The sequence below is a fragment of the Mixophyes fleayi genome, chromosome 7 (assembly GCF_038048845.1).
Source record: "Mixophyes fleayi isolate aMixFle1 chromosome 7, aMixFle1.hap1, whole genome shotgun sequence".
NCBI lineage: Eukaryota > Metazoa > Chordata > Amphibia > Anura > Limnodynastidae > Mixophyes > Mixophyes fleayi.
In genome coordinates, this window is record NC_134408.1 from 124397069 (window position 1) to 124410477 (window position 13409).

Consider the following 13409-nt stretch of genomic DNA (forward strand, 5'->3'; position numbering starts at 1 on the left):
ATTACATTGCGACATACACTGCTTTTGAATGCAATGTTTAACACAATGGATGCAGTGGATTATAAAGCTGTTTTTATTCTGAATTCCTCAGTATCTTACATTAGTGAAGTATGGAATACACACTTATTTTCTTAACAATATTCACCTGGCTTAATTTTTTCTTTATCATTACCATACCAAGAATCATTTAAGACCATACACAATGCCCCCCACCCCCATATACACACATAGGACCTGTGTCATTACGAAACGTAAGGCAAAACTAAGAGCAAATGTTCTCCAGGACAAACCACGTTACAATGCAAGGGGTGCAAATTAGTTTAGTTAAATACTGGGTGTTTTTTCATGAAGCACACTTGATAGCTTTATGTTTACACTGAAATTTAAAGTTGATCTAGGACACGTCCTACCCCAACTATAAACCAGTCCCCATTTTTTAAATTTACCTCCCCTTTCAATGCAGCATGGTTTTACCCAGGTGCAAAGTTACTCCTTTTTTATGATTTGCTCTCTTTAATGACTCAGGCCCATAGGACACAAGTCAATTAGCCACAAAGTTTCTCACAAACATTTCGGAGACACTTCGCGACAGAGATATGAAAGAAATCTCCGCTCATTTCTACTTGCACCCCATAGAGGTGCGAGGAATAATGAGCAGAGATTTCTACCGTAATTGCTGGCAATGTGCAGCGCTCAATGTCCACGCGCCACATCGTCAGCAATTGAATTCCCCACGATTAAGTTTGTAAGCAAAGAGTAGGTGTTATCCTTGAATATTTCAGCTTCACTTAAACTTAGGTTCTCTTGTACAATTCTAGAACCAGACAAAGAAGGAACAACCACTGACAAGGAAATATAATGATACAGTGTTTACTTAACTTAGTAGTTTAAAAAACAGGTGCAAGCATCTAAAGAGTCTGTGCAGCAAATCCCAGAAAACGCACGTTCCAACAATCTTTCTTAAAGAACAGGACAGGAACCGGATGTATTCCACAGGAGAGATCAGTTATTTATACCACAATCAGAAAACGTATAATATGTGATCATAACATACATCGTCAGATGTCCGCAGTTCCGCATAGCACTGGATATTTCAATGTTCTGTTCCCTCCAAGGACACAACCCATCTAGAAATAAGTCTTGTCTACTAAGTGTAATCACTATAGTATCTTGCAATGCATCACATATCTACATGAACTTTCCTCTGGAGTTTTCCAACAATATTAAAAGATAAATAATAAGATGAGTGTGTGTGTATATATATATATATATATATATATATATATATATGTGTGTGCGGTACAAGAATTTTACAGTAGCATACAATACACAGACAGCAAACATCCATAATACATTATTAAACTAATCTTAATTATGCAAAGACCAGACATCTACTAATTAACAGACTACACACAGCTAGCTTGGTAATGCAGATCAAAATATTTTTTTACAATTTACTGAGGGTGCCGTACACATTGGAATCGAGTGGTTTGGATCAATTGTGGACAATCTGTCATATATTTGGTTGTCTGACACTCATGCTGAACATCTGACATGGTCGTTTGGAATTGGATTTAGTTTTCATCGGACATCCATATATACATACATAGGCAAACAGAGGGGGATTCCTAGTGCCTGTAAACCCCCTCCAAGCCTGGGGCACTGTATAATTTAGGTGGCTGGACCCTGCCCCCGCTTCACATAGCTCTGCTGCTTGAAAAAGGTGAGCTGCTAACAGTAGTGCACGCAGCATTGCCCATGTATATTATGGGGATAGGAAGAGTTGGAGAGCAGCCAAGCACTGTCTAAAATTATAGCCACGCCCCCATGTATGCTGGTCACGCCTACTGGCGGTGTTGTGTGGAAACCCCCCTCTACAAATCCTGCGTTTGCCCCGACATACAGGCTTCATATACGTAAAGCAGCCTAACAGCTCTGTTTTACTTAAGATTACATGATATTTCCACACATCCACCCCTGTTGTATAGACATTACTTACTGTCCTCTGGAAAAGTTATAAAAGTTAGTAAAACACATTCATAAACTACTACTGAAAAGTAGCAATTATATGCATAAATAATTACATAAGAAATACTAAACGCAAAATAGTAATTTCCAGGCACCGCAATTATATTGTCAGCTCTGCAGATACAATCTGGCCTGAACATTCTGTGTATTCACGCAGCTAAATACAGTAATGTGTAACTCAGCAGGCTCTGACAATGATATTTATATTGCGGGACAGATTATCAGAAACGCCCTAAAAGAAACATTTAAATAAAACAAATATCTGAAGAATAATGTGTTCTGTATTTAAATAACAATATAAATTGCTGTTGTCCTTTTGGAAAGTGCACTTTCTCCACTAATAGACAAGATCAAACTTCCTGATGATTATTGTAGTTGATAGTTTGTTGAATGAAGGAAATAAGATTTATCCCCTGAGCATGTCTAACCTTATACAGCATTATAGCCCTAGCACAAAGTCATTCCCCAATGACAGATTCAGAGTGTGATGTGCAGTAACAGCAGATAAATATGACAACATGTACATTCTTGTATGTAGCAAATTAAATAATGCAGTGATGGTTACAACTAAACTACATGTTCGCATAGCACTATTTCAAGGAATTATTATATAGGAAGCTTATTGATCTCTGATGTTCAACTGGTGGGTCGTGGATCGTGTGTGGTCTGCCAGTATTTGGCCTGGGCTCGGTGCTCAGGATTTTTTACATGGAGGTGTCGGAGAGCTGCAATTTGCAACACAGCATAACCTTTATATCTCAAAAAGCTAGAAAATATAATTAAATGTATCCCATTGTTCTTCCTCAATGTAAGTGTGAAATAGTCAGATAAATGAAAAACGTAACATGCGAGGACACTTGTTGTATGGAACAATGTTCCCTGTGACTGCTCTACTTTTACTATGTTTTACCTATGCTTTACCTACAACTCCACTTCAGGCAAAAGGCATACGTCTCACACTTTAGTAAATATAGTCGTCATTACTTACATGTCCTAAACATTAGGTTTCGCATAGACATTATCAGAAATTGTTGTAATAAATTACTATATTTAATGTGCCACCAAAACATGTATAACTTTTAAACACACAATATTCTATAATATAACCATATTATTTTTATGTTTTTATGACATCAAAAGAAATAAATGTGTCATGTGTCCATCCTGCCAATGACCACTTTTTAGGAATATCACTGAGCGTGTAGCTGGCACACGCAGGCAGTGTAGTGTGTAGGGTCTCCTCTGAAAGAGTATTAGGGATAAATGTATCAAGCTGAGAGTTTTCCGGCGGGTTTGAAAAACCAATCAGATTCTAGTTATCATTTACTTAGTACATTCTACAAAATGACAGCTAGAATCTGGTTGGTTGCTATAGGCAACATTTCCACTTTTCAAACCCGCCGGAAAACTCTCAGCTTGATACATTTACCCCTTAGTGTCTACATTGAGATTAATCGTTAGGATTTTCTGAAGCAGCCACTGGTTGTGTCCAGGCTTATCAGAAGCAGGGTACTAGATATGCTGGCCAAACCTGATTGGACAATCTGACTGTGATGTATCACCGAGAGACCAATCACGTGCATTATGGCAGCACACTTTGATTCTTTCTGTCCCTGTGTCTATCAACCTACAGCGTTCATAAAGCAGTATTATTACTAGCTTGACATAAAGCTGTGAAATAAATGCCAGGTTCCTGTAGCTAATATAAGCCAAGGTACAATGTACCAGTATTGAACTACCCTTACTCAGGAGAGAGATTGGTCTAGCTGGTATTAAAATACAGTGTGTGAAGTTTGGCCCATTGGGCGTTGCACACAACCCGGCCTGCCCTGCTCGGCCTAGTGTCTGTGAGCATACCAGTAGTGGCATAGTGACAGGAGGAGCAGTGAGAGCAACCACCCAATGCCCGGTAGCACCAATGTCACCTCACCTCAGTACACTATGCCGGCTAAGAGCTGCTTGGTTCTTTCCCTCTTATCGTGAACACATAAACACCAGCCTGTTTAGGAGCTAGAACAAGCTTCTTACATTGGGAGGCCTGTGTGGTGACATCGCCGCATAGCATTCCGTTTAGAATTCAGAACTGGACAACCTCCAACACCAACAAAGCAGGCTGCGCTGGTGCCTTCACATCACTTGGGGGCCCTAGATCAGATTTTGACACATAGCCACAGGGTCTCTAGGTTCACCGTTGCCTAGAAAACAGACATGCGAGTTCTTTGCTGGATAGCCTGCAGCAGCAGTCTTTTCAGGTAACCAGATAGGAGCTTAGTTTATACAACTTAAGGATGCTAATGAGGTACCTCTGTCAGCCGGGCATCAAGGCTTTATATGGCATATACATTCACAGAGAGATGCTGACACAATTAGCTATAAACATAAAATAATCCTGAACCAACCCCACTATGATCATTTCTGACTTGCTCTCCACTGCCTTCCACATTGCATTATCACACTGATTCCCCACTAGCTGCTCCCAATACAAGCCTGCATCCAGCGCTGTCCTTTCCTGCTCTACATCTGATTGTCATGGATTACAAAGCACTGTGTAAGACTGAATCAATCAGATATAGAATAAGCCCCTTGAAAGTGAAAGTAAGGTACATAGAATACAACACATTACAAACGATCAAGCTAAACTGATGTTGCTTGTTTTGAAAAAGGATATTGGGACATCAAGGCTGGGCAGAGCTGAGAGTTTGGCATGAAAACACAGTGCATCAGTATAAAGTCGTCTAAAGCAGAATCTAAAAATAAATAACAAAAATATATATCAATGAGAATCACTAATAAGTAATACGTTTACATTAGATGTTTTACCAAATTCCCTCTGTTACATATAATAATACTTTAGTAGTGGTCTTATCTATGAGACATCACCATTTATTGGATGGTCCTGGCACATAGCCGGAACCTCCACTGGTCACCATCTGTACTTCTCTAGCAGGAGAGCCAGCTGATGTTTGGAGGAGTGGGCCTGGCTATAAAGGAATGTTAGGATTCCGGTAAGTATAGCCAATGGCTGGGTCCAGGCAAAGTACTATTATAATGAGGGTTGGGTACCTTAATCCGATTCAAAGAAATCCGACACTGCATACCCAGACAGGAGCACACCGATGGTGTGTTCCCCGAAAGCCTATTAGCAGCGACTGCTTGTAATACACACTTAAAAGGATTCCGATGAATGAACATGACGGCCGCTTACAATGACGTCTATTTCAAGAGCGACTGTATTAATGTTGGTGTTAATGTGTTAATTAAAGGTGGCGCCGGCTCCACAATGTACAAGCCTTTTTTTTTTACAATATCTTTTTATTGAATACAATTGCAGAAATACATTCGTAAAGAACAAGGGCAATCACATGTAATGACAATATATCAAAATACATGAGAAACAGAACCACGATAAATGTTGTTCATTCTAGCGTTAAATAAACCCGCATGTAACTATTGGTTTTACGTTTCGCCTTGTACAAGCCTTTTTAAAGCACATTGTAGAGACGGCACCTACTTAAATTAACACGTTAACACCACCATTAATATAGTCGCTCTTGAAATAGACATCTTTGTAGGCGGCCGTCATGTTCATTCATCGAAATCCTTTCAAATGTGTATTACAAGCAGTCGCTGTCAAGAGGCTGTTGGGGAACACACCATCGGTGTGCCCCTGTCTGGGTATGCAGTGTCGGATTTCTTTGAATTATTATTAAGACTACCTCCGTATAAGGAAGGGAGGAGATTTGGTAACAATCATGAAAGAAACAAATAACACATGAAATATTGCATTGAAACATATAAAGATGATGATGGAAATGTAAATATTACAATGTAATAGACCACAAAATTCTTTTCTACCCATTGCTTCATTCAAGCTTGGCTCGAGCCGCATTGTTTCTAAAAAGTGTTCTAGAATTTTCTCTGGATTTCCGGACATCACAGTGTATCTACGAAGCAAAAAAGAGAACAGACATTTCGAAATACATATAATTAAAAATATATCTTCTGTAAAACAGACAGCTATTTACGTAATGCTGTATATGTATAGATTTAAAAGCATCAAATTAAATCTAGTATGCAAAGTATAAAAATAAAGCCATTTACTATTAAGTGTAATGTCACAATATTGCTTTTGACCATTTTAGTGTTGGCTTTGTGTGGAAGTCTACAAATGTTTTCTATAGATGATGGGCAGATAGATTCTAATGCTTAACCACTTAATTACAAATATACAATGGTGATAGTGTCAAAATTGCAAACAATAAGAACACAATTCAACACTAACCTGACTTAATTCCTTAGCACCCTACACATTTTGGAAGCGCTACACACAAAGTACACTTGGGGGTAACTGTATCAAGGTCCGATTTTTTTCAGCGTTTTAAAATCTCGGCAAATCGCAAGTGATAACTCTCCCCAGAAAACTGCTGGATTTGCAAAATCGCACCTTGATAAATTTACTCCTTGGTGTACGAAGGTTGGCGAGTTCATGTTTTCACCCAGTGAACTGTACAATTTACATATGGTTTCAAATTAAAGTAAAGCTGGTAAAACATACGCTTTAATCCAGTCTATCAGTATAACCACAGATGGCTGGATCTGTGGCCAATTTGCTCACACATGTAAAGGGCAAATACTTGTAGAAAAGGTAATGCAAACATTATAAATAACCAGATCGTTTATTATTTTATCGAAATTTGCCTAAGATCGACACATATATTGTATCAAAGTGACCATCAGCCAAAATAGAAAAAAACGTATCAGACGGCAGAAGTAATGAACCGATGGGATTAAAAGAGAGAATGGATATTATGTGAAGAAAGATGATGCATGAGCTGACTAACTGTAAGTTGAGAAGCCACAACTGTCAGTGAATCACAGAATGTAACATACTTATATGGTGACTGAGTATTTCCTTGAGCTGAAACTTGAGTTCCAGATGGAATCTTCTCCAACACCAAGACATCTTGATCGTGTTCCTTCAGCCTCACTGTATTTGCTTCAACGTCCTGAAGGAAACACAAATAATATGAATTTTGACTGTTAAGGCAGCTTATCAATACTGTAGGTGTCAGTGCTTCTCCAAGTAGTGCCTTATTGACGTTACTGGTTCCTAGTGAATTCACTGGCTGAAATGTCATGAATATTAGTTAAGAAAACAAAAACACTGTCTCCAGACACGCAAATTTTAAAGCTCTTATTTGTGCAACAGATGGCATGGAAAATACACTGGAGATCGAATGTTATTCTTGCAGCTTACATGACAAATTATAAAGGTAAGTCCTTACATACGTATGTTACATTACTTCCCTTTTAAATGACATTCATAGCAATCATATGTCAATATGTCAGCTGGTAATACTTGGATTATTACTGCCACTAGTACTACTAATACACCTATACACGGTGCCACACTATTTATAGATGATCTGCAATACAACATACACCATGTATCCTATGTGAAACATGTATCTTAGGTATATGTTGACCGGCAAATACTTACACGCAGGATTCGGTTGAAATCCTCTTTGTCCACCCGCAGGAAGTGACAGTTGTCCTCTCGTAGGACGATTGATGCTGCCCGAGGTGCATCGTTTACTAGAGCTAACTTGCCGAAGTCATCTCCTTCATGTAAGGTGCACACCACACCCTGTGATACAGGATTACAAAACACAGTTATAACAGGTAAGTATTATAAGAAGAAAATAAATCCCTCATTTTTAAAATGTATTGATAAAAAATGTTTAATATAGAATATTTGAGCAAATAAAAAAATTCAAGAGTTATCAGAGAACTGTATGCGGAGAATGGAAACAATTGTTTGAAACGTTATTTGTACTAAAATTAATACAAGGGTCAGAAATAGTTATCTCATCCGATTTACATGTCAGCTCAGCTGTCAGTGGTAGGGGCTGCCTTGTTAATGTCTCTGAGTGTCTCAACAAATCTATATAGTCTGGATATTTCCATTATATGTTGCAGATTCGTGACTTTAACACAAAAATTGGATATCTTGGACCCAAATCAGTTTGTTTTTTAACAAATGTAAAGTGCAAAAACTGGTGTTGCATACAGGGCTGTTTTAAAGAAGGGTGGAAGGGGCACTGCCAACAGGAAAGGGGGTGTCCCAACAGGCTTCCATTCTGGGTAGGAGACTCCTTAAAGAAACAATCAGTTATAGTGAAGAAGACAAGATACTGCATGTTTCAAAGGAGAATGTCTCCTCTATATGAGATTAAATTCCTGACTTTTATTGCTATCCTGAAAATGTTCATGCAATATCATTCTGGAACATAGATAGTAAGTCACCACTACTTTTGTAAAGGAATAAGGATCCTTACCTCAAACCCACTGATCTCTTAAAGCAGCTCACGTAATAGAAACTGGGATAATGCTCCCAGTAGAGCAGCATTATTGTCATGCTGTTGTTAAATCTCAGCGTGTATTAGTGGTTGTCATTGATAGTGTACAGCATATACTCCTGAGCTAAGACTAAGAGACACATATATTCTCAATGCTTTGTATCTGTTCCCAGTTTCAACATAGAGAGCTGAACTGCACTTGCCATTAATGGGTGGTACAGACCACAAAAAGATACATTAGATTTACATTGTCATCTGCTTATGTGTAAGCACTTGGCACATAGGGTCGGATTCATCTTCCAATGCAATGTGAACGCAACTTGCGTTAATAAAACGAACATAACTTACATGTACGTGCGGCCAAACTCAAGTACAAGCAGATCTCAAAAAATGTATAATCTGAATCAGGGTATAAGTATGAGTATAAGTATGCTCTGGCTATAGGTTACTTGTCATATTGAGACAGACAGAACACCCTGTAGGATACGCACAATGTATATGTGCAATATCAAGTCCTATCAGAACGCATGGAAATAAATTAACAACTCTTGCACATGGCTTGTAACTGGTGCAAGTGTTACGGCTTAAAACTACATACCTCCAAGATGCCCAGAGCTTGAATCGGATGAATATACGAATGCTCAACCTCAGTATGCCTTACTGTACAGTGCCTATGTGCATCTGCCCCTTCCTGCCACCATGCGTCTCTTTAAGCCGTAGGCAGTCAGAAGTGTCAAATGCGTTTGAATATGATTTGGATGCAATTGCGTGGACTGACGTAAGGTCCTTTTCTAAGCATGCGCAGAGCAATTTCACAAAAGACACAGCACACAACGGGACTTACATTGGAAGATGAATCATAAGGTTTAAAGAGACTGTATTTTACATTTTCAAATCTATTTAAAAGAAGAAATACCTTGCCATAGATGACCACGTTGACTGATCCTTTTAAGATAATGTACCAGGAAGTCCCTTCTTCTCCTTGGTTAAACACTGCAAACAAGAATCACATCAATTAAATGTTCGTCTTGCCATCTATGTAGGCACAATAAATGACGAAAACTTTGTCAACCTGCAGCTCTTGTACTGTTACAAATCCCAAGATCTGTGCTGAGCACTGCCCAGGTGAGAAAGAACATGAGAGTAAGGTCACACAAGAAGAAATAAGAGCGGTAAAAGGGTATATTTCTCCTAGGACAAAGATAGCCCTTCTAATCAGGTTCACTGCACAAACCCAATCTTAACTGCTTAAACAACTTAAAATCGTTAAAGATCAGACATTTGACTGCGGTGTCATCACCTTGCTGTCAGAATCAGTGGACTACGATGGTGGCACATCCCCTTATGGTCTACATCAGGCCTGTCCAACCTGCGGCCCTCCAGATCTTGTGAAACTACAAGTCCCAGAATGCCCTTCCAGCTATCAACCAGCAAAGCATGCTGGGGCTGGTAGTTTCACAACACCTGGAGGGCGGCAGGTTGGACAGGCCTGGTCTACATGGAAGGTCTAGCTAAGTAGCAGTTGTTGACAACTCCTTAGTTTGTTTTTAACATTGGTACTTGATTTGAATCTGAGGATCTACATATAGTATGGACTAGAAGAGACCATCTGTTACCTGTCAAGTGTAAATGTGACCTATATATGTGTATAGTCACCCTCTATGACCACTATTTCCAGAACATCTTTGTATGGTGCATGCTAGGAATTATGTGAGCAAGTGCTATTGTGACACCATGACAAGCTTGTTTTAGTCATACAAGCCCTCAATAAATGTGAAGAAGAAGAGAGCAAATGGAAGTATCTCCTCTGATCACCCTGGAATGATTATCCATCTAGAGTTATACAGTAGCATCAAAATTCTCTAAAGAAAGATTGACAATTGCTATATTTATTTTATTCCATTTCAAGACTATATAGATTGCTTTAACTATTACTGTTAAAATATACTTATAATGTATGACACATTCGAATTTGTTGCTTTTGTTAATTATAATGTTTGGGGTCCATTATTTACATAGGGCAACTTTCACTAATGTCCTGCAACGACGCACACAACGACTGACCTGAGGTTACACCATGTCTTTCCAGCTTATATGCATCAACATTAAATGTAATTAAAATATTTAAAAAGAAATAAAATGAACACATGTGAAAATGACAGTCCCCATGTACCCTCACTCTCATTATAAATTCAAATAATAAATTAGGCTAAAACGATAATTTTTTTTTAGGAGAAAAACTGAACTTTTTAGAAGAATAAAGCGGGTAATACTAAAGTGTTTGTAGATGGTGCTTTGCTAGGAGAAGACTGATTTTCTGGGGGCAGTTTCAAGGACAGTTTAGTGGACATGTTCCTTGAAATGCACTAGGCGGGCAAGTAAGCGAATTGCAGATCTACGCTTGTTCTGGTTGGTAAATAACCTCTATACGCCAACTTTACCTTTGTGGAGATTTTGTAAAAATCTTTAACTGTTTCTTCTATATAGACTCTCTAGGGGAGTGTATTCAGCACTTAATTCTCTTGAAGCTCCTGCCATCTTCAGAGTCTTAGTGACTCCTCTGTCTAGAGCCAGCTGATGGCACAGGGGGGCTGGAGGTATCCGGTCGACGAAGATGGCAGGATCTCTAGGACAGGTGCACATTACGGCATGGTTATATATGAGATAAGCATTATATATGAGATAAGTATTATATGTACAAACTGCACTCTTATAACCTCTTTTGCAAATAATTACTGAAGAAAAAACAAAACTCCATGACAGTGGCATTTTCCTTTAATTACTCAAATGTCATCTTGCACTATAGTTCATATCTGTGAGGAGTTTGTATGTTCTGCCCGTGTTTGCGTGGGTTTCCTCCGGGTGTTCCGGTTTCCTCCCACACTCCAAAAACATACTGATAGTTTAATTGGCTGCTATTAAATTGACCCTAAAGTATTTGTGTTAGGGAATTTAGACTGTAAGCTCCAATGGGGCAGGGACTGATGTGAGTGAGTTCTCTGTACAGCGCTGCGGAATTAGTGGCGCTATATAAATAAATGGTGATGATGATGATTGTTCTCTTCTTCCCTTTAAATTTCATATAGAATATTACAGTGGCGGTTCCTTTCACATTGTTGTATATATTTGTATATATGTTGTATATATTTCAACTTCATTTCTGGTAACTGGATCTAAGTTATGTAGATATGGTTCTGCACCCCCTTGTGTAATTATAGCTATGATACAAGCCGTGTATATACGTATATGGTTCATCCTACAATTTGTGACAATTCCTAGTTATAGCCAAACCACTAGATAGTAAACTCTCATGAGCAGGGCCCTCCCTTCCCTTTGTTTTCACGTCTGCACCTATTTTGTCTACTTTGTACGTCCGTTTTATGATTGATCTGTTTTCCCGACTGTCTGCACTGTCTGTCTGCACTGTGCCGCCTGACAAAACAATGATAACAATAATAATAGTAGTAACATTATAACATATAAAGAACCTGTATTTTGTTTCAGATTTTAGTAGCATTATAGAGCTGTACTTACACACTGTTCCAGCTTTAGGATGAGATTCAAAGATTAAAAATCCAGCCAGCTCCCTTTTAACCTTTATGAAAGAATACAACGAGTTACAACACTATGCCCGTCAAAAGACTACACTAAAAAACAAACTGAAAAAAAAATACAACAGCACAGTAAATACAAAGCAAAAAACAAATGTAATGTGACTTACTGTGGTTGAGAGGTGAGATAAGGCTTTAATGTGAATAAGTTCTTCAAAAATAATTTCTAGGTCATCTGCGTTCCGCTGACCAGGTCTAAGCAGGAGAAACACATATATTTTATCCTAGTTTTAACATAACATTTAAGAGTTATAGCCAATATGCACATTAATTGTAGAAACTGTAACAAATATAACAGGTTAATTAAAAAAAATAAAGAACTTAACCAAGTCTAAAACTTATTTGAAAGGGAGCGAGCTGTCTTGCGGGTAAGGTGCCATCTGATTGGGAATCAATCACGTGTCATCTTCTACCAAGACATCCCGTGAAACCATCTTTTCAAGTAGTGATCAAGCTTTAGACTGAGCTGTCGGATAAACTTTTTAATAGTTTAGAGTAATGAAAAAGAGCAGGAAACAGATATAGTGAATAGCAGATGTTCCCAACCCAATGTATAACTCAGACAGATTGGAGAAGTGAAACTTTGAACTCAAAATAAAGAATGTGTTAGTAAAACATATACAATACATCTGAGGGGATACATATCAGGTAAATTAATTACATTAGAAGGGACCTGTCAAAAATGTAAAAATAATACGGGTCACTTGTTTAACTGTCACACACATAAAGGAAAATGGGGGAAAAAAAGATGATTGATCCTATTATAGAGTTCCAACAGCAAAGTAAAAGACACGGTAGTCCAATAGCTGGGAGATGCCTTATGAAGATTTACAGAGGAAGTCTGTCAAATCAGTATTATATAAACACTGATCAATATATTCATTCAAGGTTCTCTAAGGTGTCAAAAACTGAGGCAGATGCAGAGGTGAGTAAACTGGGTCCAGGACACAAGAACCCTACAGATATTAGTAAACTGGGTCCAGGACACAGGAACCCTACAGATATTAGTAAACTGGGTCCAGGACACAGGAACCCTTCAGATATTAGTAAACTGGGTCCAGGACACAAGAACCCTTCATATATTAGTAAACTGGGTCCAGGACACAAGAACCCTTCAGATATTAGTAAACTGGGTCTAGGACACAGGAACCCTACAGATATTAGTAAACTGGGTCCAGGACACAAGAACCCTTCAGATATTAGTAAACTGGGTCCAGGACACAGGAACCTTACAGATATTAGTAAACTGGGTCCAGGACACAGGGACCCTACACATATTAGTAAACTGGGTCCAGGACACAGGAACCCTACACATATTAGTAAACTGGGTCCAGGACACAGGAACCCTACAGATATTAGTAAACTGGGTCCAGGACACAGGAACCCTACAGATATTAGTAAACTGGGCCCA

At 38.6% G+C, this 13409-nt stretch overlaps 1 protein-coding gene across 4 annotated transcripts in view; it reads right to left on the reverse strand.

Moving 5' to 3' along the window:
- Positions 1–13409, reverse strand: part of RAPGEF4 (Rap guanine nucleotide exchange factor 4) — a 231008-nt gene that overhangs the window by 55008 nt on the left and 162591 nt on the right. For all 4 annotated transcript variants that reach the window (XM_075180634.1, XM_075180633.1, XM_075180632.1 and 1 more), the window contains 7 exons: positions 12109–12193; positions 11922–11982; positions 9304–9380; positions 7529–7675; positions 6919–7034; positions 5884–5972; positions 4697–4775 (listed from right to left, as the gene is read on the reverse strand). In XM_075180634.1, coding sequence (XP_075036735.1) covers positions 4697–4775; positions 5884–5972; positions 6919–7034; positions 7529–7675; positions 9304–9380; positions 11922–11982; positions 12109–12193 — 654 coding nt within the window. The remainder of the gene's footprint in view (positions 1–4696; positions 4776–5883; positions 5973–6918; positions 7035–7528; positions 7676–9303; positions 9381–11921; positions 11983–12108; positions 12194–13409) is intronic.